Source organism: Schistocerca piceifrons, chromosome 4, assembly GCF_021461385.2.
Source record: "Schistocerca piceifrons isolate TAMUIC-IGC-003096 chromosome 4, iqSchPice1.1, whole genome shotgun sequence".
In the NCBI taxonomy this organism is placed as follows: Eukaryota; Metazoa; Arthropoda; class Insecta; order Orthoptera; family Acrididae; genus Schistocerca; species Schistocerca piceifrons.
Window position 1 is genome coordinate 405,249,074 of NC_060141.1, and position 26,784 is coordinate 405,275,857.

The following is a 26,784-nucleotide window of genomic DNA, read 5'->3' on the forward strand; positions in this document are numbered from 1 at the left end:
TCCATACTATAGGAACCCATGAGCAGTGTGTGCCCGCTGTGTTGGAGGAGGAGAAATTGTGTGAACAGCCTTTGATTTCTTTGCAGGGGGAAATGGGGGATGTTCCCACTGTTGGCACTGCTGTTGGGCAGAGTCATCCTGTTGCACGGTAATGCCCGTTCCCACATTGCCAACTGGACGAAGTCTATGATTCAGCAATTTGGTTGGGAAACGAAAGTTCTCTATACAGCTTAGATCTTTCACAATGTGATTTTCACATCTTTAGTGACCTGAAGAAAGACTTGTGGACACCAGTTTCAGTTGGACAAGGAAGTGCAAGAGCGAGTGCAGTTGTAGATCTGTCAGTGGCTGGCTGCATTCCATGAAGCAGGAATTGATTGGCTCTTTTCCCAGTGAATAAATGTGTGGTGAATACTTTTGAATGGAACCAGTCCATGATCCCACTGTGGCAGGTGTTCAGTTTTAATTTGACTGACTCTTATATGCTGGTGAGCAAGAAAGTTTGACCATAATACAGTTTCTCTTAATCTGCGAGAAAACTATAAAAATATGTCCATCTTTGAAGGACAAAAATTATTAGGTTTGATGGGATTGAGCCTTAATTGCAAGGAACATTGTTTCACATTCTGCTAAAGGGGATCTAGGTTCACAGAATGTAAATATTCAAATAGCTTCTAGCAGGAGTAGCTGCTGAAATGTGGTTTCAATTATGCTTCGAATTACTGGTGATTTATGTTGCTGTATTTTCTTCTTCAGTAAAAATAATTCTGCTCTCTACAGAACAAAGGGTTGCTGAATTCACAAGGGAATTATAATAAAAAAAAAAGAAGAAAGACATGTTGAGAGGTTGGTGGAAAAAAATAAATCAGTGCGCTGTGTTTTGCAACTCAAATATTGAGGGTATAATCACTCAGTATTTTATTGGAGTTAAATAAAATCAGTATTAAAGACTGCAGATGATGCAATCGTCTTTTTCTGAGAGAGAGAGAGAGAGAGAGAGAGAGAGAGAGAGAGAGAGAGAGAGAGAGAGAGAGAGAGAGGGAGGGAGGGTTAAACATACATTCATTCATGCACTCCACAGACTGAAAAAATGTCCATGACAAACTTCCATCTAAATCTGGGAACAGAGTGTTGCAAACAAACACACAAATGTACAGAGAGAAGGAAAATCACATATAGTTCATCAGAATTGTTGCAAATAATACTTGAAGTAAATTTCACATAAATGTAGATGTGGATTTTGAAGAAATTACACTCTCATGAACATGGATGGGAACGGAAAATGGCTGAGGCATTTTTGGATGACCAATGCTAACAGTTGCCTAAAGTGATTGAGGGAAACCACAAAATACTAGAATTAGAGTTGTTGGGCAGGGATTGTAATCTTACTCCTGTAGAACAACAGATAGTGTCTTAACCAATGCCCTATTTTGCCCAACACATACAGTCTGAGCAAAAATCGAAGCATAACAATAAACTTGTACCACGTACAGTTCCAATGTTTAATTATTAAACTCTGCACACCTCAAAGAAAACCCTAAATAAAATCAAACATTTTGTAAAAAAGAAGATACATAAAGAAGTACATGTATTTTAATCTTTACTAGATGAAACATAGCAAAGAAAGATGGGAGGGGAAATCATATTTATTTTATCACAGAGTTCAACAAAATAAAGAACACTCAGCACTCAATAACTATTTAAATTACCATAAAAATGATAACAACTAAAAAAGTCAAGAATGATAAGGTGTTTCGAAAACCTGCATAGATATACAGTTACAGAGTCCCAGCATTCAGGAAGCTATCAACGTTAAGAGTCAAACCACATTGGTGGATTGTCATACTAAAACTGAGTATACCCAAAAACCATTTGTCAAAAGTGTAACATATCCTACAGGGTGTTATCTGGCCTGGCTCATTCAGCAGTCATGCTTTGTATACTTTCAACAAACATCTTTTGGGTGTACTCAGTTTTAGTATGACAACCCACCAATATGATTTGACTTTTAATGTGGATAATATCCCGAAAAATCAGAGTCCATAATCGTCTATATACATACTAAGAATATAACCATTATAAACCTGAAAATGCGTCTACACTGATGTGAGACTGGTAGCTGCAGATAAAGCACCATCATAGGGCTATGCAGCTTTTGTAAGCACCTCATCATTCTTTACTTTTTTACTTGTTATAACTTTTATGATTAATGCAGCCATAACATAGCACACATTAAACACATTAGTTAGCAGTCAGATCTACATTTTTCTGTAATGTATTATTGTATGATTTTTTGTTTTCACATACCAATAACTGGATCTGTTAAAAAGTATGGTTTTGAAGTGTTGTAGTACACAGATGGCATCATTCTGTCAGCAGCATCAGAAGGCTCATTGTTCTCAAATTCTAGAAAAACAAAAAGAGACACAATTTTTTTTGTAGGTCTGGGATACAATGAATTAAAATTTAGACAAAATCTGAACTAGTGAATAGTATTATACTTTGTAGAGTACACACTCTGTGGTTACCAGCTTCAGCCAGAGAAAACAGGGCAGTGGCGATGGCTCAATAGTTCTGAGATTTCATAAACTGAAAGCCAAAGGAAATGCAGATAAGAATAATAATACAGGATGACAATTATTGAACTATATGAAATAAAATTGTCTTAATTTCTGAATGGTTTACATTGGGACATTCAAACTGCACAGTTGGTCATGGGGCATGATGGGAATTAGTATGCACAGTATGGTTTTGTACAGCAACGAAGTCCGCTTTCATTTGGATGGGTTCGTCAATAAGCAAAACTGTCACATTTGGCGGCTGAGAATCTGCATTTCATTATTGAGAAGTCTCTTCATCCTCAATAGGTGACTGTGTGGTGTGCAATGTCCAGTCACAGAATAATTGGTGTGATATTCCTTGATGGCATGGATGGTGACTACCAAACGGTACCTGAAGGTTTTGGAAGACAATTTCATCCCTATTATCCAACGTGACCCTGATTTCCACAAGATATGGTTCATGCAAGATGGAGCTTGACCCCATCAAAGCAGGAGTAGGTTTGATGTCCTGGCAGGGACTGTATTCTATCTCTGGGATACGAAGAGGCCACTGGCATGGCCCTCGATTGGCCACCTTATTCTCCGGATCTGAACACATGCAACTCCTTTTTGTGGGGCTATATTAAAGACAAGGTGTACAGTAATACTTCCAAAACCATTGCTGAGCTGCATACAGCCACTGAAGAGGTCACTGATAGCATCGATGCTCAAGCACTTCAGCGGGCCATGCAGAATTTCGCTATTTGTCCGTGCCACATCATCGCCAATGATGGCAGGCATATCGAACTTGACATAACCTAAATGCGAATATTTGTAGTGATGTTTATATGTTGACTAAAGTGTGTGCATGTCGCAGTTTGAAACTAATTTACTTTTTTTTTATTTAGTTCAATAATTGTCACTCTGTATACCACAAAACACATATTGACTTTGGGTGAATCTCGTACATGTTCTCTGTGTGAGTTCTGTAAGCCTCAAATTCAAACACTGTGTGTGTTATCACTCATTGGAAAATGCCACACTTTTGCATTTGTTTTCATGAGGTAGAGCCTATAACAGCGGCAACTTGTTTGGCTTCATAACCAACCAACGTCTACAAACATGCCAAATTGTTGTTGTAGGCAATTGTAACAGTTTTATGAGACTACAATGGAAAGCAGTTTGAATTTGAAACATTTTCCCAGAAACACATGGGTGGCCAAGACCCATTTCTTTACACACACATCCTGTGTCTACAGCCTGTTGACACCAATCTCCGAATGTTTCATCCAGAGAATGCACTGTAATCATGAATTTACACTTTGCAAATTTGAGAACACAAATTATTTCTGCTATGGAGTAGCCATTTTGCAACATGTGATGGCAACCATGTGAACAAAGGACATCCGACATCTAGTGGCAATGAATATAAACTAGACAATTTATCCATTCTTCCAATAGCTGAGCTGTGGCACAGCATTCGTTAGTTATGACAACATAATACTTTGTAATATACATATTCAATTTGAAACAACATGTATTTCTGCATTCTCGCGGTGGCCATGAAATTTTACTTGTATGTGTCACAAGACTGCCTGTAGAGACAGTTGATTTCAAGCTCCAGAGTGTTTGATACCTTACAGCTTCATGACACTTGGGGCAAGGTTGATATGCAATTAAATATTTTGTTGCAAACTAACAATCTAAGTGTTTTATACGTTAGTATTTTGGAGGAAATTGTATTTGTAATGGAAGATTATACACCTCAATATTTCACGTGCTGCATGAGCGATAGCAATATCTGTAGCTTTGCTATTCCTACACTGGAATTACATAACAGCAGTGTCAATAGCTGCCACCCACACTGGAAAGTTTCAAAAATGGAGAATTCAGGATTAAATCTAATTGAATGGCTCAAAAGGTAGATATCCTAAAACGTGATGTTAAAAACTACTGGGAGATAATGCTGCATAAAAATTCTACATTTGCACATCCTCCCTCCGAAAGCCCACAAGAGATGAGCATGAAAAGCAGCTAAGATTTGGCAATGCCATTGCAAATATTTAGCAAATCTGTGATAGTGCATTTACTTACATATAAGGTACTCAATTGTACCGATAAATGCACTAGGTATTCCCTTCCCACTTCTGTGACTCATACTAGACAATCTTCATGAAAAATGAGACACTGGAATACAAAATTTAATTTTTGAAGTCCAGGAATGCCATTCTTCACACAAGTAAAAACTGTTCTTACCTTTAATGTTGTGTTATGAGGCTCAGTGACCACTATTGCTATTAGAGATACCTGCCGCTGGCCGTGTCTCATTAGCTCATTGGCTCCCCAGGTGTCTGGTGATGTAAGGGGGGTATAAACTATCAGTTCTAACCCCATTGGAGATCAGTGCACTGAAAGTTCTTATTTTTCATTTTATTTAATGAAGCTGCAAATTGCTAGAAGGAATTCTTTAATGAAATCTGAAGAAAATCTTTGCACATTAAGTCTTCTTGCAAGCTTGACTTAATAAGCTGTGTTAGTGGTCATAGATGTCTGCTTTGTGAATACCAAGCTGCTTCACCATACAAATGTCTCTGAACAGGTGATACAGTCAGACTGACTACCTTAAATATAACTTTTGATCAGTGTTAAGTTCTCCATGAATCCAGACAGGGATCTCCAAATGTTCAATGTGTGTGCACTGCAATAGAGAATCCACTGGAAGGTATTCACATAGCTTATCACATACATTTACCATAAGGAACCAAACAACAGTGAAACACGACTCTGCACTCACTGTAGATTTACAGAAACATATGAATTCCCAAAAAAAAAAAAAAAAAAAAAAAAAAAAAAAAAAAAAAAAAAAAAAAATACATCTAGAATCACCTTTAAGGGGACACAGTCGCGAGGGAACTCCCATAAGGAATCAATGCTACAACAAGCAAACGTCAGGTACACTTTCTGAAGTAACTAATGGAGATAAAGACCTGAAACTTTTACAGTGTACAGCTGAAAAATCATTCTCAAATCACATAAAAAATGGTTAATGTATTTTATATATTTCATGAGTAATCAGTTTTTTGTTATATAAGACAAAAAATTAAAACTTTTCTAAACACTTTGGAGCTTGTAAATCCGTTCTTTTTATCACTACTGGTCTATTTTTTTATCTAATTAATCGTCGTCGTATTAACAAGAGATACTGTAAGTCTGATGTCTGTAGCAGTCATAGTTTTTGAGAGAAGTGTACCAGAAGGTCAAAAAATGTAGTTTTGAGAAAAATGGTATTAAAGTTTTACATGCAAGAAAGTAATGTACAATGTCATACAGACACACTTTTAAAACATTCCAGGGCTATACTGTGGCTCAGCTTCTTGATCTTTATCTTCTTTTCTTTGATCTTCTGGCTATCCTGGCCTCCTTGGTAGCATTTCCTGCAGAAATATCAGCATAATGGATACGGTCCATGTCAATCTTTTTCAGTCCCCTTTCAGTATTGATACCATCCTTTGTTCCCTAGAGTCTTAATACGTCAGTCTTCTTTGACACACCAGCATTGAAGCACATCACTGCATCATGAACACCAAATTTTAGTGTTTCTTTTCTAACGAAAACAGTTTTTGGTAGCCTTGTCCAAATGACAGAATTCAAACTTTCATTTGGGTTTTGAGTTTTTCCATAGTGACCACTTTTTCAAGAGCTCTTGTTGGCTAAGGTCCCTGAAAATGGGTTTCACAGCTAGCAGGATTTTTTCTGGAATTGAATGTTTGTGCTTATAGCTGGAAGATGTAGCTGGGTTGTTGAATTTGCACCAGCTGTCAGGTCCCTGTGGGCAAAGGTTATGTTGTGGTTCCCCATCTGTTGAAATTTTATGAAAGAATATAGCCCAGATGGCTCTCCTCATTGCTTCTACATTGTTGCAGTTATTTCTAATGGCCATACCATAATAAGTCTGGATCCTGTCTATTTCAGCCTTTGTCAGGCCCCCTTTACCACCTAACTTTTTTTCCTTACATATCTTTAGAAGTCGTGATCCCATTCTTTTCTATACATGTCCTATACATTCCAGTTTATTAATTTTGACTCTAGGCCCATAAGGTTTATCTTCTACCACTTTCTGATAAGCCTTACTGTCCTCGTCCCCAAGATAGTCTGTATAGAGGATACCTCCTGACTGCACAGACCTTTTGAAAATGTTAACAACACCAGCCACTTCCATGCCTTCAATAGAACCATCGTAGTCCTTTTTGCACAGATGTTGTATAGTGGGATTTTTGCTGCAGATGTCACAGAACTTAGTAATAATTTCAATATCCAGAACCTTCCCAGTATCAAAAGAAGTTGGTGACACAATGCCATTTAGGGATGTATGCCCACGTTTCTGCCAACTGCCATCAAAGCCAGCAGAAATTTGCCTTGGGTCAGATTTCGAATCATTCAACTGAACTGCTTCTTTGGCTGCTTTCAACATTGTAGATTCACTTACCTCAGCTACAACTGCACCAATAGTCTTGTTGTAAACATCAAACTTTCTTGGAGGTGGAGGAATGTTCATCACTGTACAAAGAACAGCACCTGCACTTCGCCCTTTTCCAATAGATCTAAGTGAATAGACTAATCTTAAATTGTTTTCATACAATCTGCTTCTTGTTACATGGGATGACATTGTATTGTCAGTACAGCTACATTCCAAACATGTCAAAACTAAATTACAAACAATTCCCTTGGTTTTCACCACATCTTCGTGCAAAGTAACGTTTCCACCACAGTTTTTACAATTTGTGTGTTTTTAGATAAGTTCACGTAATAACCTCATGGAGATCAGAATGTTTGTATCAATAACAACAGAAACACTGTTCACACCACATATTGCATTGTCAAGCATTTGAGAGGCACTTGGAAAATCGGCAGCACCTAGAAACTTCTTGCTTGAAGCACTGACACTCGCACTGACTTCACTTTCAATATTATTTTCTGCCCTCTGTGAAACTGCTAGTTTTGAACAGTTTATTTTTACATATGTATTTCCACGAAACTTAAGCTCACATCCAAACTTCCTTATTCTACCCATTGTGTTATAACGTTTCACAAAATCATTACATTTGTATCACCAAAACGTAAACAACTAGGATGAAGAAACTGACAAACGATAGTCGACAATGCAGAAAGGCTGGCAAACATCAGAATAACAATTCTCTCTTTCAACCCAAATAAAGAGTATTTATATCTGTGGAACATAAATGATTGTTGTACTATAGTCAATGCTGACTACTGCGCAAGACACAGCAAAAATGGACGTGGTGCTAGTTACCATGCTTCACGAACAAATTAATAACTTCGAATATAATAATCAGATTTGTATGAAACAAACGGCATTTTGTAGCCAAATAATTGGAGCATAGATTAAGGCTAAAAAAAAAAAAAAAAAATCGATTTTTTTGAGCCTGTTCGCGACTGTGTCCCCTTAAATGGTAAAAGAATGACATTTAATACATTAATAATAACAATAAACAACATATTGAGATACTTTTAATGGATCACAAAATATAAAATAATTTGGAGCCACACTCATATACTGGTATAACAAAACCAGTAAAAGCCCTCTTTCTTTGAAGAAGAGAACTCTGGAGTTTAAAAGAGGTTGAAATGTCTCATTACTCTACAAATGAGTTAATGGGTTAAATATTTTACATTAAGCTTGTACCCAAGAAAAAATTTTGAAATGATTCCTGAAGTATGTTGGGTGTCGCTGAGTGCTCTCATTATGAAACACTGAATGAATATAGTCTGGGTAATTTGCACCCTATATTGAGAACAAGCAAGTTCTTCATGCATCTCAAATGTTTATGATGTTATGTCTCCTGAACTGTGTGTTGTATGATGGTATAATTTTGGAGGTACATTCAGTGGTTATCTAGATAGTGTCTGCAAACTGTGTTGAGAATATAGTCAGTAGTAAAGAAGTAATAAACTAAACTTCATGTCTGATGCTAAAGCTTTCTGCATCAACAGCAGAAATGAAGTAAGTGATAAGCTTTTTCCATTCTTCATTTTTCAGGTTAAATGTAAATGTCGTGTGACTAGGGCCCCCTGTCGGGTAGACAATTCGCCGGATGCAAGTCTTTCGATTTGACGCCACTTCGGTGACTTGCGTGTCGATGGGGATGGAATGATGATGATTAGGACAACACAACACCCAGTCCCTGAGTGGAGAAAATCTCTGACCCAGCCGGGAATCGAACCCAGGCCCGTAGGATTGACATGCTGTTGCACTGACCACTCAGCTACTGGGGGCGGACAACATTCATGTGAAAGGCACTATAAAAATGTAGGCAACTACTGGTCTGGACTGGCAGATGCAGTCATATGACACTAAGTTTTCTGCTAGACCACTATTCAAGATGTCACAGGATGGCTCAAATGAAAGACTTGACTTCCTCCAGGAACTGCCACAGCCTACAGTGCTGCCAGTTTGTGCATACAGTTAGACTTAGAGAAAATTATCAAGAGGCCAAGTTTATTGTTCCACATCATAAGTGTAGTGGGCTTAGACTGCGGCCGATGGCCTTGTTTTTTGTCAAAGTGTGTCATTATCAAAATTTCTCTTCATTGAAATTCACAACATTGAGTAAAACGCTAAAAACTGGCCTGTAGAACTTGTTTTTAAATCTTTAGGTTGAGAAAAACTAGTACTCTTACGTGAATGAACAATCATCTAAAAAAAATACTACACCTAATATCAAGAATCCTTAAACTGTATACAATGGAATGAATCTAAACTTTACAATTACTTACCTTCAGAAACTTTATTCACTATTGTCAGTACGGACAGGTCGCTACCGAGAAATTTTTTCAAATATTTAACATAAAGACCATTCGTTTCATGTTTTCTTTCAAAGGACTTTAGATTACTTGATGTAGCATAAGCTCGAATGATATTTCTGTCTTGTTTGTACTCAGGAAAGTCATACTTCTCCCAGAACAGTGCTGGATTTTGATCCCTGAAATTTAGGTACAAAAACAAAACTATTCACAATAAATATGGTAATGGAAATTCCTTGGTGGAATATAAATAATGGAAGGAGTATACGTAACAACTCAATGGATAGTACAGTGGTTAACAGACACACAAATACAACTGTACATCGGCAAGTATCAATACAACTTCTTACACATGCACACCATCTGTGGGAATGTTAATGATTGCACATGGTACGTGTCTCCCAGAACAGTCTGCATGATGTTGAACACTCCGAAGTCCAACAAGACTCCCAGATGTGTCCCCAACAGAATGTGTGGGACTAGTTCAGATGTTAACTCCATACCAGTGGCAGTATGCAAGCTATCAAGACCAGTTAGAACAGTTGTGGGTCAGACTGCCTCAGGAGAAGATATAATGTCTTTATGAACCCTTCCCAACTGAATAAGTGCATGCATTCAGCCCAGAAGGACTATAGTGCACTGGTGTAAGCTGTCACCAGCACACAGGTCGGCAAAGATGTTGCAAGAAGATTGATAACAGGCGCTGGAGCAAGCACGCCTCTCAGGAGAGAGGCTAAAGACAGACTCACAAACAACGTGCCGCTAACGTCCTCTCGACCGCCAGTATTTAGATTGCTGCCACGGACTGGAGGGTCCAGTCAGTCACAAAATCGGAGTCATCAGTCGCAGCCCAGCCAGACAGTCAGCCCAGTTGCAGACAGTCAGTCACAGTTACTAGTCCCATTACTTGCGTTTATAGTGGGACTTGTACTTCACCAGCAGTAAGGCTAACATGGACTATTAAGGAAGAGCTTGTACCACAACAGCTTCCTTAAAGATAAGTAGCTTCTTGTTCTTATGAATAAAGAACCTTTGCTATTACATGTGCGCAGTTGTGTTATAGAAAGAGGATACTGGCACCACCAAACATCATCCTCTCCTTGCTTCCTATGGTACAAGACTACATTGTCAATGACTATACAAAATACAGCATCATACTGATATGTGGGCACATACTACCAGGTTCCCTGTAAATGTGACTTGATTTTGATTGGTTGGCTGATTTGGGGGAGGGTCTGAACAGCGAGGTCATCGGTCCCATCAGATTAGGTAAGGAATCATCCTGACATTTGCCAGAAGCAATTTAGGGAAATCACAGAAAAGCTAAATCAAGATGGCCAGACATGGATTTGAACCATCGTCTTTCTGAATGCGAGTCCAGTGTGCTAGCCATCGTGCCACCTCGCTCGGTTCTTGATTTTGTCATCACCAAAATAGCATGACATACCTGCTCAAGGGATAAGTACAGCAACCAGGTCCAAATGGATGTGGGCGGCAGTAGTTATTTGCAGACAATGAGGCTTGCACAGTAGTGCAGTGTGGAGAGTTGCATCATATTGATCCTCTACTTCTGGTATGTGGTGAGCTGTTATTGTTAACTCATTTTGTTGTTAATCACATTGTTACATTCTGTTATTAATATTTACAATAATACATAAGATGATTGCCAATGTGCCAGACTCTGCTGCAGTAGCGGCACTGCATACTAATGTCAAGTGTGGCGATTTGGTGCACTGCTGGATATGATATGCGACCTCAACTCCTCTGTACTGAAGGCAATCTGAACTGCAATCATTACATCAGTGAATTAGAGCATCTTCTTCAGACAACTCCACATGAGACATTTCAACTGGATAATGTCTGATAATGCACAGCAACAAACTTGCAAGTCTTCTTCTATGAATGACAGGTATCACTACTTTACCTCCAAGTATGTTTGTTTAACATCATCCACCAAACATACGTACGATATAGCTAGTTGGTAATTGGTTTGTCACAGCACTCCAGAAACCAGTCTCAGTGCTTTGTGAATTCACATACAAAGCATGCAGACTGTGATTTCCAACAAATACATCAAACCCCTCTTTGATTCCAGGCCGAGATTTAGAGGTTCTAACTAAAATACATAGGAGTTTCAGATGACACAGAATTCTAAAAATCAATGTAATGTACCCACTCGGTTCATTAGGTTCATTATTCCATATTTATTCTTCTTGCTGTTGCTGTTTTCACAAACATTTATATAAACTTGCATGAGCATACTAGTAATCTTTAATTAGGCAGTACATGATTCTACAAACTTTGTGCAAGCAATTCCAGCTGAATGTTTCAGATGTGAATAAGGAACAAGCTCATAATGAATTGCAGCTAAATATTAGAATGGGGAGAAAGGAAAACACATGCGTTTTGAATGAAAGGATTACATATTTTGAAGTTATTAAGAAGACTGACTTAACATATTATGTTGTTCTTACGTATATACTTTCTGGATTACTGAAAGACATGCCATATGCTCCTTCAGCAGTTTTAGAAAACAAATGTATAATCTTATGGAACACCTTAAAAATATGAGTCTGGATATAAACTTGTTGATATGCTGATGGGCATTCAAATGACAATTGTGGCTACTCTGGGAAGAATTAGAGCATTGTATAACTCAAGAGATTATACAAAACAACTTTTAGTCAGTGAGAAGCTCTCCCAGACTATTCACCAACAAGTCCATCATTAAACATTACTGTTTATGGGAATGGTGATCTGTCCCACAGTGTCATGCTGTTGTGCCTTCACACATCTTCATAATCAATGTGCCAACGATAGTCTCGGGCATTAATGTTACACTGAGTTTCACAATTTCCACAAAAGTTAATTGCTACATTGCCATTAACACAGTTTCGTTATACAAGAAGACACAAAGTTCAGAAAAACTTCACTGTCTCAGAAATATAACTCCGTTTGCCTATGAACAGATGTTCTTTCCTTTTGCCGGTCGGAGTGGCCGAGCGGTTCTAGGTGCTACAGTCTGGAACCGCGCGACTGCTATGGTTGCAGGTTCGAATCCTGCCTCGGGCATGGATGTGTGTGATGTCCTTAGGTTAGTTAGGTTTAAGTAGTTCTAAGTTCTAGGGGACTGATGTTCTCAGAAGTTAAGTCCCATAGTGCTCAGAGCCATTTGAACCTTTCCTTTTAGCAAACAGGATAAATCACTTATTTTATCAACAGCAGCAGTTAGTACCTTTTGCTAGTGTTTTTCACATGACACATATCAAAAGCTATGTACTATAGACATCACAGGTAAGTGGTAGGTGACATTGAGACACAATAATGTACGAGGGACATTCAATAAGTAATGAAACACACTCCTTTTCCTTGGCCAATTTCTGCTGGAGGGAGGGGGGGGGGGGGGGGGCAGTACGGATGGAATATTCCTGCTTCAGTCCCTACTGTTGAGTATGTAGAGCTGCCCCCTGCATATTTCAGCCACCACATTTGCATGAATGTTTTGCAGACCAGGTGTGGCCCCTGCCTCAACTAGGAGGTTATTTGTAAACAGAGCAGAGAAGGTATTGTGTACAGTCAAGCCACCAGCAGTCACTGCCGTGTTCAGGGGTGCCAGTATTGCCACTACATGGCATGCAAGTTACAGCATACAGTGCTGCAGTTGGGGAACTAATTTAGGTCTGCACAGTCACATGCTTATGTAATACCATGCAAGTATCCTTCCACAGGCGTGTACTTAATTGGCGCTCTGCCCATGGAGAGCCAGTTATGTCTCAAGCCCAACCAACAGTCACTTCAAGTCCCCCCCCCCCCCCTCCCCTACAGACACCGCCTGTCACTGCCCGCCAAGGTGCTGTGCCATCCTCATCCTGAGCCACGTTCGACGCTATGCTTCCATCTGCTGTTCTGAGGGCACCGCTCCACAGTATTTTTATGACTGCCTATGTGCTCATTACCTTGTGGGACCATGTCATTGCAAGTAGACAGACTATGAGCTCTCAGTCTCATAGGACTGTACTGTCATAGCACCTGCTGCTCATCAGGACAATGCCTACAAGTTATCAGCCTTGTGGGACTGAATCGTCATTAATATTCTCTGCTCCGCAGTACATTGCTGTTCTCAAGTTTCATAGACATTATTTTCAGAGATTTTATTTAGCTTCTTCTTCTTCTCACGGCATTACAACCATGTGTGGGTTTTAGCCTCATCAACAAGTTTCCTCCATTCTGCTCTCTCCAGCACGGTTCTCCGCCATCCTCGGACTCTGGGAGATTTTATATCTTCTTCCATGTCATCTACCCACCGTTTTCATGGCCTTCCTTTCTGTCTTCTTCCGGTTGGCCTCCATTCAAAAATCTTTTTAGTAGTTCTTCCAGTATCCATCCTGAGGACATGCTCAAGCCAGGCTATTCTTCTACAAAGGTGAGTCAAATGAAAACCTTAAATTTGTAATAACAAATCGAAATTTTGCGTCGTTATCCTGTAAGTTGGTAAGTGTGCTACAAACAGCATGCAGAATGGCCTGTAGGTGGGAGCATAGTGTAGATACACACATACAATCGCAGTATCAGTGTAAAGATGGCCGCCCCACTTGCGACTTGCACCAGGGAAGAACAGCGTTCTGTTATACGGTTTTTGCATAGTGAAGGTGTGAAACCTATTGAAATTCATTGACGAATGAAGGTTCAGTACGGTGAGCCATGTTTGTCACAGCAGCAAGTCTACAAATGGAGTAGGAAGTTCACAAATGGTGTGACTTCAGTGGAAGATGCTCCTCGTCCAGGTCAGGCACAACAAGTTGTGACTCCACAGAACATTGCAGCAGTTGAAGCCATAGTGAAGGAAAACCGCAGAGTGACACTGAATGACATTGCAGCATGTTTACAGATTAGTCATGGGTCAGGCCACTACATTGTGCATGATGTGCTCCAGTTTCACAAAGTGTCTGCAAGATGGATGCCACGGCAGCTGACGCCTGAAATGAGAGAACGACATGTTGATGCTTGTGAAGAACTTCTTTGGTGCTTTGAACGAGAAGGTGATGGCTTTCTTGCAAGAATCATAACTGGGGATGAAACCTGGGTTCCACCAACCGGAAATGAAGAGAGCGAGCAAGGAATGGCGCCACTCCTCTTCACCAAAACCAAAGAAGTTTCGAATGGAACCATCAGCAGTTAAGGTTATGCTGACTCTCTTTTGGGATGAAAAAGGCATCATTTTGGAGCATTACATGCCTAGAGGGACCACTGTCACCAGTGCATCATACACAGATCTCCTAAAAAATCATCCGCGGCCTGCAATCAAATCAAAGCTACGTGGATTGTTGTCAGCAGGTGTCCTTTTGCAACATGACATTGCAAGGGCCCACACTGCCCGTACAACAGTTGCAACAATCACAGACCTGCATTTTGAGTGTCTTCCTCATCCACCATACTCACCAGACCTTCCCCCAAGTGATTTCCATATGTTTGGACCACTCAAAGACGCAATGGGAGGAAAGAAGTTACGTTCTGATGAAGAGGTACACCAAGCGGTGCACGAGTGGTTGCACGGACTACCAAAAGAATTTTTTTCTGAAGGAATTTATGCACTTTGTAAGTGCTGGAGGACTTGCATTGAGCGTGGGGGAGATTATGTTGAAAAGTGATACAGCTTTGTACCACTTCAGCACAACAAATAATATTTAAGGTTTTCATTTGACTCACCCTCGTATTTTTTATAATTCTTACGATGCCAGCTTCTTGTATGAAGCGGTCCAGCTCAGCATTCGTCCTACATGTCCAGAAACCATTATCATCCTGAACTGCCCCATAGATCTTACGCAGCACCCTACATTCAAATATCCTGAGCTGTTGCTCCTCAACACTTGCTAGCATCCATGTTTCGCGTCCATAGGTTACAAGTGGCCTGATCATGACCTTATTTAGTTGCAACTTCAGCTGCCTATTTAATAACCTAGAGACCAACAATTTCTTTAAAGTGTGGAAGCATCTATTACCACTTAGGATGTGCAGTTTTATTTCAGTTGACATGGAATTTGTGCTGTTAATATTAGAGCCCATATAGTCAAAGTTCAGCACATGCTCAAAATTGAAACCGTCTGCTGATAGTCTATCCAAGTTATTATTTTCCTCTCTGGTGAAATTTATGCACTTAGTCTTTGTTTCATTTATAGAAAGGCCTCTATGCCCTATGGCTTCTTTCAGCTCACACATTGTCCTCCCTAGTGATACCCTTCATCTACTAATAATTGCTACATCGTCAGCATATGTGCATATCTGAGTCAACTTTGTGTCTATGTAACCAGATATCTGAACCTTCTGCATGCCTTCAAAAGTCAGATTGAAAAGCACTGTAGAGAGTACCTTCCCTTGTCTGACTCCTTTGCTAATGTTAAATCAATTGCTCAGTTCTCCATTCACTCACACGACAGCCTTGGAACCAGTCAATGTTGCTTGAATAAGTGAGACACACTTCGATGGTATACCAAGCAGCAGCAAATCATTTAGCATTTGTGCTCTATCAAGACTATCAAAGGCCTGCATGAAGTCTACGTACAGGTTATGAAGCTCAATGTTATACCTTATCATGTATTTGCCTTAACACAAATATCTGGTCTGTTGTTGATCTACTAGGCTGAAATCCACACTGATACTCCCCCAGAATCTCTTCTGCATTTGGTGCTAACCTGTTGTAGATAATACTAGAGAAGATCTTACAGCTTACATTCAGCAGGGTAATTCCTCCGTAATTTGAACAGCAGGTCTTGACTCCTTTCTGTGTACTGGTTGGATTACACCTAATGTTCATTCTTCTGGGATTCTCTCCTCTGCTTATGAAGATTGTTCCCCCATTTTTTAGCAGTTCTGCAGTTATTTCATCAGTTCCTGGTGCTTTATAATTTTTTAAACAATGCACTACCTTCTGTACTTCCTCTAATGTTGGTTCCTATATTCTGGATCTACGGTATAATAGAGTGGCTGCTCATTCCTCGTAGGATTGCCTTCCAAAATTCCCTTGAAATATTCTCTCCATCTATACAGAACATCTTGTTTATCTGTTAGCAGATTTCTCTCTTTGTGCCTACAAGCTGTTATTTTTGGTCTATATTCTTGGGTTCCTTCTTTAATTTTCTTGTAGAATTTTCTGCTTTCATTCATTTGGCAGGGCTCTTCCATCTCCTCTATCCTTCTCTTCATGGTTTCCCTTTTTCCCCCCTCCTGCATACCGTTGCTGCCTCTATTCTCTTTTCATTATATAATGCCTGATTTGATCTAGTATTCCGCTGCAAGCATTTCAGCCTTGCTTCCTTTTTCTGTTCCACTGCCTGTCTACATTCATCATCATACCAGTCTTCATTCCTAAGTCTCCTTGCTTCCCCAGTATTTCATGTGCTGTTGTCCTAATGGTATCTTTAATAGAGTTCCATTCTTTGTCTATATCATCTCCACCATCTTTTATTTGTAACTCCATCTCAATCTGTTCTGGTACTCCTAGACAGCAGACCTATATTTCAGTTGTTCTATATTCCATTTATTTACTCTGGTACTACTTCCCCTGGCAGCCATGGCAAGTTTCTGTCTCATTTTGGCTCCTACTAGGTAACTGTCAGAATCAGAATTAGCTCCTTGGAAAGTGCGCACATTTTCCATAACGGATGCCCACCTCTTTGATATCAATATATGGTCTGTTTGGTTTGCTTTATTTGTTCCTGGTATTTTCCATGTCACTTTGTAGATATTTTTCCTTGGAAAACAGGTACTGCCTTCAACCATTATTATTAGTTTCATCGTGCAGACTCTCCTTACCAAACACGCTTCTGAACGCCATTTCCTTTCCCAGTTTTGCACTATAGTTGCCAAGAACTACTTGGAATCATACCTGGGTATTCTTTCACACATCTCCTGTAGTTGATCATAGAAGATGTCCACAGTATTTTCATCTGATTCTTCCATTGGTGCATATACATTCACAAAGGCCACATTGCGAAATTTGCCTTTCATACGCAAAGTACACATTCTTTCATTATATAGGGTGAAAGCAGTAACTGATCCATGCATATCCTTGGAGACTATAAGCCCAACTCCATACTCCCATTGTCTTTGGTCTTTCCCTGAATAGCACATGGAGAATTTCTGCTTATAAATCTCTCCTCTTCCCTTCCACCTTATTTCCTGCAGTGCAACAACTCCCATTCCATACCTGAGCACCTCTTCTGCAACACTATATATCATCTCTGTTTGCAACAGCATACACATGTTCCATGTTCCAAATTTAAGCACCTATAAATCCATATTCCTGTTTCCTAGAGAATTTTGACTACATAGGGGCAGTCCGACACTCCTTGCTGAATTATTAGCAATAATAGATATTTTACAAGGCAGGGGTATCAACCTGGTGCTCAACCCCCAACCTGGAGGACCAGGCTTTCATTTTTGGGTTAGCTCCCATAGAGGGGTTGACAACCTAGCCTATAGCTCCTCCCCCCCCCCCCCCCCGCCACCCCCACCCTATGGTGTGGGGCATACTTCATCTGGCTCCTCAGTCAAGGCCACTCCGGCTTTGGTGACCCTGCCAGTAGCTACACTATCGCCGGTACAACTCTCGACCTCATCAGAGCACACAAACACTCCTGCCCAGCACTGAAGGTGCCTACAATAAGGTGGTGTCCCCTGGGAGGGTGTATTTAGCTTAGTTCTTGTAATAAACAGCTGTTTATTGCAAAGTGCTTGTCTCACTTCAGCGAGTCTCACTCCTCTAGAAGAGGACAGAACACTTATTGTTTCATGAAGTTCTGATAGGCAGTGGCGCTATACAAAGCGTTCAAAACGGCATCTGTACCAGTGGTGCATTCCATGCAGAGAACTGTCATTGAGTTTCTTTTGGCAGAAAACCAGAGCAGCACAGATATTCATAGATGTTTGCAAAATGTTTATGGAGACCTGGCAGTGAAGAAAAGCAAGTTAAGTCATTGGGCAAGGCATCTGTCATCATCGCGACAAGGTCGCGTAAACCCGTCCGATCTCCCATGGGCCTGCTGGCCCCACACAGTTGTGACTCTGGCCCTTTTGGAAGATGCGGACATTCTCATTCAAGGTAACAGATGGTTACCATCAAATACCTCACTGCTCAACTGTATATCTCTGTACTGTCAAACTTGTACCTCAGTTGGGGTACTCAAATGGTTATGACCACTGGTTTCCTTGCCGCCTAGCAAAGACCATAAAGAGCAATGAAGGACCACATGTGTGGAACTGACAATTTATTGTTGATCACTGTCAAAAGCAATGAAACATGGGTTCATCACTTTCAACTGGAAACAAAATGGCAATACATGGAGTGGCGCCACACCACCTCTCCTCCAAAGAAAAAGTTCAAACCTGCATCCTCAGCTGGTAAAGCAATGGTGATGATCTTCTGGGAGTCTGAAGGGGTTATTCTGTTTGATTTTCTCCCTTATGGCGCAATGATCAATTCTGAAGTTTACTGTGCTACCCTTAGGAAATTGAAGAAATGACTTCAATGTGTTCATTGCCACAAAAATGCAAATGAACTTCTCCTTCTCCATGACAATGCAGGATTTGACACAAGTCAGCACACCAAAGAGGAACTCACAAAACTTCACTGGACTACTCTTGCTCATCCACACTACAGCCTGGATCTCATATCTTCTGACTTCCATCTGTTTGGCCCAATGAAGAAAGCACTCCATGGAAAGCAATAAATGGGTGACAGGGAGGTCATTGAGGGAGCTAGACATAGGCTCCGACGTCGACGAGCAGAATGGTACCATGTGGGCATACATGTCCTTCCAGTAGGGTGGTGTAAGGTCATCGCATTGAATGCAGATTATGTTGAAAAATAGGATTTTGTAGCCAAAAGAGTGGCACATAATATGGTGTATTGGAATCCTGAATAAAACAAACCCACTTTTAGAAAACAAAAATGCTGCATTACTTACTGAATGCCCCTCGTATATGGTAGGCATTTGTAAATGGCAGATACTAAATCTTACCTTTCTGGCACTATCAGACACATATCCAAGATTTCAAAAAGCAGCTTTGGCTTTCTCTCCAATGCATGACTAAGCAACTCTCTCTCAGACATGCAGTCACAACGAAGGTATTCACCACTTTCAGGTGCGTTCACAGGCAGCATGAACTTATCATCCAATTCAAATCCATGGCCAGCAAAATAAAAGATTCCTGTTACAATAAACAATAAAGAAACTTGTTAAAAAATGAAGTTTGAGAACAACTGCAATAATTTAGTTCTTAGGGAAGAATCTAAAGACAGTGAAAGCATGAGGTTTTACCGTAAGTACAAATCATAGGATGCCAACAGGGGTATGCAAAAAGGTAAGTAAATATTGAGTTGTTGGAAGAAAACAATTTTCTTCTGTAGCTGTTGCAGATGGAATTATAATCCTGAATCAAGATTAGAGTTTAATATACCATTGATGGCCACATCGTTAAATGCAAAGCACAAACTTGACCAGGACAAAAAGTGGATAGCTAGTTTACCATGTTGCTTTCAAAGAAAATTTAATGGATGAACTTCTTTTTTTTCACATTTGAACATTACAGTATTTAAAATTGCACTTGAGTCTTTAGCACTGTTCTCTCACTTTCTGCTTGTGTACATTAATGATCTCTCATCAGTTACATTGCCAGAAGCAGAGTTCGTTTTGTTTGCAGATGACACAAGTATTGCAATAAATAGTATGTTGAGTGTAGTTCTAGAAAGATCTGCTAATGATATTTTCATGGATATTAATAAATGGTTTAAAATGAACTCACTGACATTAAACTTCGAAAAGACTCACTATATGTAATTCAGAACCTGTAAGAGGTTTCCACCTAGCATATGCATAAAGTATGAACAAGAGCATATAGAAGAGGTTGACAGTCTCAAATTCCTGGGATTACAACTTGATAATAAATTCAGTTGGGAGGAGCGCACACCACAGAACTGCAGAAATGCCTTAACAAATCTGAATTTGCAATTTGAGTGTTAGCAGACATAGGCGACATAAAAATGAAAAAGCCTGCATACTTTGCCTACTTTCATTCCATAATGTCATATGATATAATATTTTGGGGTAACTCTTCAAGTCAAACAAAAGTTTTCAGAGTCCAAAAGCATGTAATACGTATTATTTGCAGAATAAATTCATGGACGTCCTGTAGAAACCTCTTCAAAGAACTGGGTATACTAACTACTGCCTCTCAGTATATTTACTCCTTAATGAAATTTGTCCTAAATAATATATCTCTTTTTCCAACAAACAGCTCAGTTCATACATACAATACCAGGAACAAAAATGATCTGCACAAGGACTTAAAAGCACTTACTTTAGTTCAAAAAGGGGTCCATTACTCAGGAACATTCATCTTCAATAATTTGCCAGCAAACATAAAAAAAATGTATAGTTACAAATAAAGATCAGTTTAAAAGGGGTCTGAAAGACTTACTAGTGGCCAACTCCTCCTACTCCATTGACGAATTTTTTAATAGAAACAAATGATGTATTGTATGTATATGCTCATACTATTAGTATTATTATTTCAGCTTAAAAAAAAAAAGTGACATGTTCCACATCCATGAGGATCTCCTCAGTACGGATCTATGGAACGAAAACCTAATCTAATCAAGGTTTACTGCCTGATACAAAGACTTGCACTTTCCACATAATCTGTAGATGTTCTTTGCTCTCTTATTACACTGCAGTTTTGACTTGCAAACCTTATTTGTCTATCACTTTCATACTGCAAACACACGACATTCATGCCATTAACTTCCAACATATCATTAGCTTCAACACTGCCTAATTTCTCCATTGAATTAACTTCCTTTTCATAAATATATCCTTACACTATGAAATGCTCCCTCATTTTCTTGCACTGAAGATTCCAACTCTCTTGCACCCTCTGATCACAGATACAAAGCTTTTAAGCAAACATGCCTCTGAAATTTTTCTATGCCTCAGGTAGTTTGTGGCTTTTATTATCATCATCATTCTCTGTGTATCTGTACATTTAAATTAGACCGAACCTTGCTCTCCACGTATCTCCTGGCTTTTCCAAGAATCTGCTCAGGAGCCTCTTCAGTTCACTCTGTGAGGTTTCCACAACTTTTCAGGAATGTTAACTGAATTTTCTGTCGGTGACTTGCACAACATGATAAAAATATTAAACAGGAAAACACTTCTTAATACTCTGCAAAATTATATTTATTTGATCACAAACCAGCTTTGAGCTGAATGTCGCAAACACAGATGAAGTGTATGACTTACAAAGGTATTATTTGTACAGAAGATACAAAAGGACAGTGTTTACAAAGGAAAATGTTACTTTTTTGTCACATAGAAACAATTACATTAAATAAAAGGGAAAGGATGGAAGATAATTTAACAACTAATGCGAAATAAGATGAACTTACAGTTTAAATCTAATTAATTTAACAAAGGGAAAAAAGGGAACTGAGTCTGATAATTCAATTTTGTATCATGTGTTTGTTGATTTCCATTAGGGTCATCTGTCTGCTTCAATTAACAGAATGTAAAAGTTCACATTTTACATCCTATTAATGGCTTCCTTCTAAAAGATGATCAGAAAAGGTTGAATGTTTCTTCCCTAATCTCCATTTTCTGTCATGTTCAGATAACCTAATTACAATAGCTCTGCCTCACTGACCAATACATACTTTTTCACACTGCTTCCATGTGATTTTATACACACCACTCTGTGCAAAAGGTTGCACTCTGTCTTTGCTACTGAATAAAAATTTTGATATATTGTTGCTATTATAAAATGTGGATCTGTAGTTGCAAGACTTTAAATTTTTTGCTAGATTGTCTGAAACATTGCCAATAAACATGATTTTGCACCAGGTTTTGTAACTACTGACTGATTGCTCTTGGTCAGCGTACTTTTAGTCATTTTCTTTTTCACATAATATTTTCAATCAGGGTAGAGCTACAGTCATTGGTGGCAGCAATATGTTTGATGGGCAGTAGTTCTGTTTGAAAGGCTGATCCAGATAATGGAACAGATATGAAGTGATGGAAAGTCACATTTTTGTGGCTTTGTGGATGCTGGGAGCTTGCAGGGGTTACTACATTTGTAGCTAAGTTTTTTTTCTGTAAATGCTAAACAAGTGGCTTCTTGTGCTAAAATCTATATTAAGGTCCATGAAATTTATAGAAGAGCCTCACAGCTCCATTGTAAATTTTCTTATGTTCTGAATTTAAATGTTGTAATAATGTATCTAATTATCTAGTGGTACTGGTCACAAACACAACACATCATCCACAATGTCACAGAGATGCAGCTTTCCATTCAATTGTGCATCACATCATATCTGTTCTATTATCTGAATCAGCCCTTCAAACAGAACTCCAGATCATCATATGCATGTGTTGTGACAGTGCCACGACATTTAACAGTGCTGCCACGACAGTACGCGCAAACGGCGATGGAGGCGCTCCGCAACTCGGCTGAGCGCGGGAGCGCCACCTAGCTACGAAAGGCGCCGGCCGCATGTCACGGCACGGCAGTCGAATGAGAGATACTGAGTTGTTATCATGTAACCAGCTATTGTTTCTAAGTGAGTGTGTTTGAATATCCACGCAATTATTGGTGATTAAAGGTTATAACACTTTTTGGTGACGAGGTTGGATATTTTCACTGCGTTGTGGATTTGTGTGTTCATGACGGGGCAGACATGGAACAGCTTATGCAAGCGCTCATTGAACAACAAACACAGCTGACGGCTGCTATTCAGGCGTTGTCTACGTCGCTTACTCATCGTCTGTCTTCCTCTTCTCCGCCTCCATTCCCTCCTTACGACAAGGCCGCTGAAGACTGGGAGGATTATGAGAAGCGTTTGCAGCAACACTTCTTGGCTTTCGGCGTTGTCGACGCTCCTATGTGTAAGTCGTTATTTCTATCTTGGATTTCCCCACGGATCTATCAGCTACTATCTCAGTTAGCCCCTCTGCGGGAACCTGCCTCCCTGTCCTTCCAAGAAATGTGTGACTTATTGTCTAACAATTACCGCAAAAACACCCACGTCGTTGCCGCCTGTGTGGCGTTCTACCGGTGTCGTAAACAGCCCCATCAATCTTACCAGGCTTGGGCTGTGGAACTACACGGTCTGAGTAGGAAATGTCAGTTTGTCACGGACACTCATCATGAGTCTTATGCTGTTTCAATGGTTAGAGATGCCATTCTACGGCTTGCTCCTGATAAAGAAGTTCGGCAACGTGCCCTACAACTGCCAAACCCGTCGTTGTCGGAAGTTCTAAGCATCGCTCAATCCTTTGAAGTGTCTCACGCGTGGTGTGATGTAGGCGCTGTACAGTCAACTTTCGACACGGACAATTTGCCTGTTTCACAGGAGAACGAAGATGTGGCGGTGGTTCACTCACGTAAACAACGTCACGTTGGGCCGCAACGCTCGCAGCGAAAACAGCAACCACAGAAGCAGGTTCGTTCCGCACTTCCTTCTTGTCCACGTTGTTTCGTACAGCATGACAGGGCCACGTGTCCAAAATGTTGGGCCACGTGTAATTCATGTAGTAAAAAAGGCCACATTGCTTCTGTGTGTCAGTCCCCTAAAGTTCCTGTCGACGAGGGCGAGGCATCGGACATGGATGTTAACTGTGTGCTGTCTCAAACAAATAAGTTGTTTGTTACTGTTCGTGTTCTGGATAAAGACATTCGCATGCAAGTGGACACTGGCTCTGCAGTAACTCTCATTAATTCTTGCACGTATTTGGAGTTGGGCTCCCCTCCCTTGTCTCCAGTTACACGAAATCTGAGAACTTATAATAAACAGAAAATTCCTATCATTGGCCAGTTTGATGCTTCCACTGCCTATAAGTCTGTTGTTAGGCGCCTCACGTTTTATGTGGTGGATCATGCGGGCACTGAAAACCTGTTCGGTTATGATGCTTTCCAGTTGTTCGGGTTCTCCATTGATGATGATGTGCACCTCATATCTGAGGATATTCCGTATCAACAGCTGGATGGATTGTGTTCTGAATTTTCGTCCGTGTTCTCTGCTGGTCTGGGTCGTGCCAAGGATTTTGAAGCCCACATTACTCTTAAACCTACAGCTCGCCCTAAGTTTTTCCGGGCACGCCCTATTCCAGTGGCGTTGCGTGCACCTGTCAAGGCTGAGATAGACAGGTTAACAGCTTCAGGGATTCTCCTTCCTGTTACCTCCAGCGAATGAGCATCGCCAATCATGGTGGTTTCTAAACTAAACGGGAGTCTGCGATTGTGTGGTGATTTTAAAGCTACCATCAACACTCAGAGTCTCATTGACACTTATCCTCTTCCCCGTCCTGAGGAGTTATTTGCCAAGCTCCTTGTGGGTTGTATCAGTACCAGCGGTTACCATTTGGCGTCGCTAGCGCGCCGGCCATTTTTCAGCGGTTTTTGGAACAGCTCACGGCTTCTGTTCCCGGCTGCATCAACTATCTGGATGACATTGTTGTCACGGGGGCCTCCACTGAGGAGCACCTTCGCAATTTGCGTTCACTGTTTCGGGTTTTGCATTCGGCTGGGTTGAAGTGCAATCTGGATAAGTCACAGTTCTTCCAACCCTCCATTGTGTATCTTGGTTTCCACTTGTCCCGTGAGGGTACACGTCCTCTACGTCAGCACGTTGTGGCTATTAACGCTCTACCCCGGCCGTCTACGGTCAAAGAACTTCAGGTGTTTCTAGGCAAGATTGCTTATTATCACAAATTCATTCCATCCACGGCGGCGGTAGCTCATCCTCTGCATCAGCTGTTACGCAAAAACGTCCCTTTCTGTTGGTCCGATGAGTGTGAGCAGGCTTTTGTCCACCTGGAGGCTCATTTGCAGTCGGCGCCTTGTCTTGCCACATTCCGTCCGGGTCAGCACTTGGTTCTGGCGACTGACGCGTCACAGTAAGGCCTAGGGGCTGTTCTCGCCCATCGGTATGAGGATGGGTCGGAACAACCTATCGCCTATGCTTCCAAGACCCTCAACAATGCACAACGGCGTTACTCTCAAATCGAAAAGGAGGCGCTCGCTATCATTTATGCTCTAAAAAAGTTCAGCGTTTTTTTGTATGGTTCTAAGTTTCACCTCATCACCGACCACAAGCCGCTGGTCTCTCTGTTCAGCCCATCGGCGTCTCTTCCGGATAAGGCAGCTCACCGCCTGCAATGTTGGGCCTTATACTTGTCTCGTTTTCACTATGAGATTCACTATCGCCCCACGGCCCAGCACGCCAACGCTGACGCATTGCTGCGATTGCCGATGGGCCCCGACCTGGTTTTCGATCGTGATGAACTACTCTGCTTCCACACTGATGAGGAAGAATGTCGTGCGGTCGAGGGTTTTCCACTTACAGGTTCGCAGGTCGCGTCGGCTACTGCGTGGGACCCGGTCCTGCATAAGGTGATCGGTTTTGTTCAACGGGGTTGGCCGGACAGGACCAAGGGTCGGGCATTGGATCCCCTTTGCAACTACCATGCCTTGCGCCTTTGTCTGTCTGTTCGTGATGGTGTTGTTCTTCTGGCCACGGATGACGCATCTCCACGGGTCGTGGTGCCAGCCTCTCTTCGCAAAGATGTTCTCAAACTGTTGCATGAAGGCCATTGGGGAATTTCTCGGACTAAGTCCCTGGCCCGCAGGCACGTTTATTGACCCAGTATTGATTCGGACATCGCCCACATGGTTGCTGCGTGTGGTCAGTGTGCTCAACAACTGGCTGCACTTCGTACAATGCCCTCTCCGTGGCCTGATCCGGCGCAGCCATGGGAACGGGGGCACGCTGACTTTGCCGGCCCCTTCCTCGGTACTTATTGGCTACTGTTGATTGACGCCTTCTCAAAGTTTCCGTTTGTTGTTCGAAGTCCGTCACCCACCACTGCGGCGACGACGCTGGCTTTGTCCAAAATCTTTGCGCTAGAAGGTCTTCCATCCACGATCGTCACGGACAATGGCCCTCAGTTCTCTTCGCAGGCCTTCCGTGATTTTTGTACTGGACAAGGGATTCATCATGTTACAGCACCACCCTTCCATCCGCAGTCGAATGGGGAGGTCGAGCGCCTTGTCCGCACTTTCAAAAGCCAGATGAAAAAATTCTTTAGTGATTTTTCCACAGACGACGCTCTGCTGCAATTTCTGAGTTCTTATCGCTTCACGCCTCTGGGTGATCGCAGCAGCCCTGCTGAACTCTTGCATGGCCGCCAACCGCGCACTCTACTGCACCTGCTTCACCCTGTCAGGCCTTGTGCTGTGTCCCCTAGTGCGGGAAAATACTCGGTGGGCGCCGACGTGTGGGCACGAGGGTATGGATCTCGCCCTAAATGGATTCCAGGGGTGGTCAAGGCTCTTCGCGGCTGCCGGCTTTGTGAAATACGTACGGACGACGGCA

The 26,784-nt window shown here is 41.1% G+C and overlaps 1 protein-coding gene across 3 annotated transcripts in view; it reads right to left on the reverse strand.

The window, feature by feature from the left end:
• LOC124794867 (mucosa-associated lymphoid tissue lymphoma translocation protein 1-like) overlaps nucleotides 1-26,784 on the reverse strand; it is a 130,199-nt gene that overhangs the window by 28,421 nt on the left and 74,994 nt on the right. For all 3 annotated transcript variants that reach the window (XR_007016620.1, XM_047258544.1, XM_047258545.1), the window contains exons 8-10: nucleotides 19,379-19,568; nucleotides 9,336-9,541; nucleotides 2,308-2,406 (exon numbers count right to left, since the gene is read on the reverse strand). Coding sequence is in view for 2 of the 3 variants with exons in the window: in XM_047258544.1 (XP_047114500.1) it covers nucleotides 2,308-2,406; nucleotides 9,336-9,541; nucleotides 19,379-19,568 (495 nt within the window). In the remaining variant the exon portion in view is untranslated. The remainder of the gene's footprint in view (nucleotides 1-2,307; nucleotides 2,407-9,335; nucleotides 9,542-19,378; nucleotides 19,569-26,784) is intronic.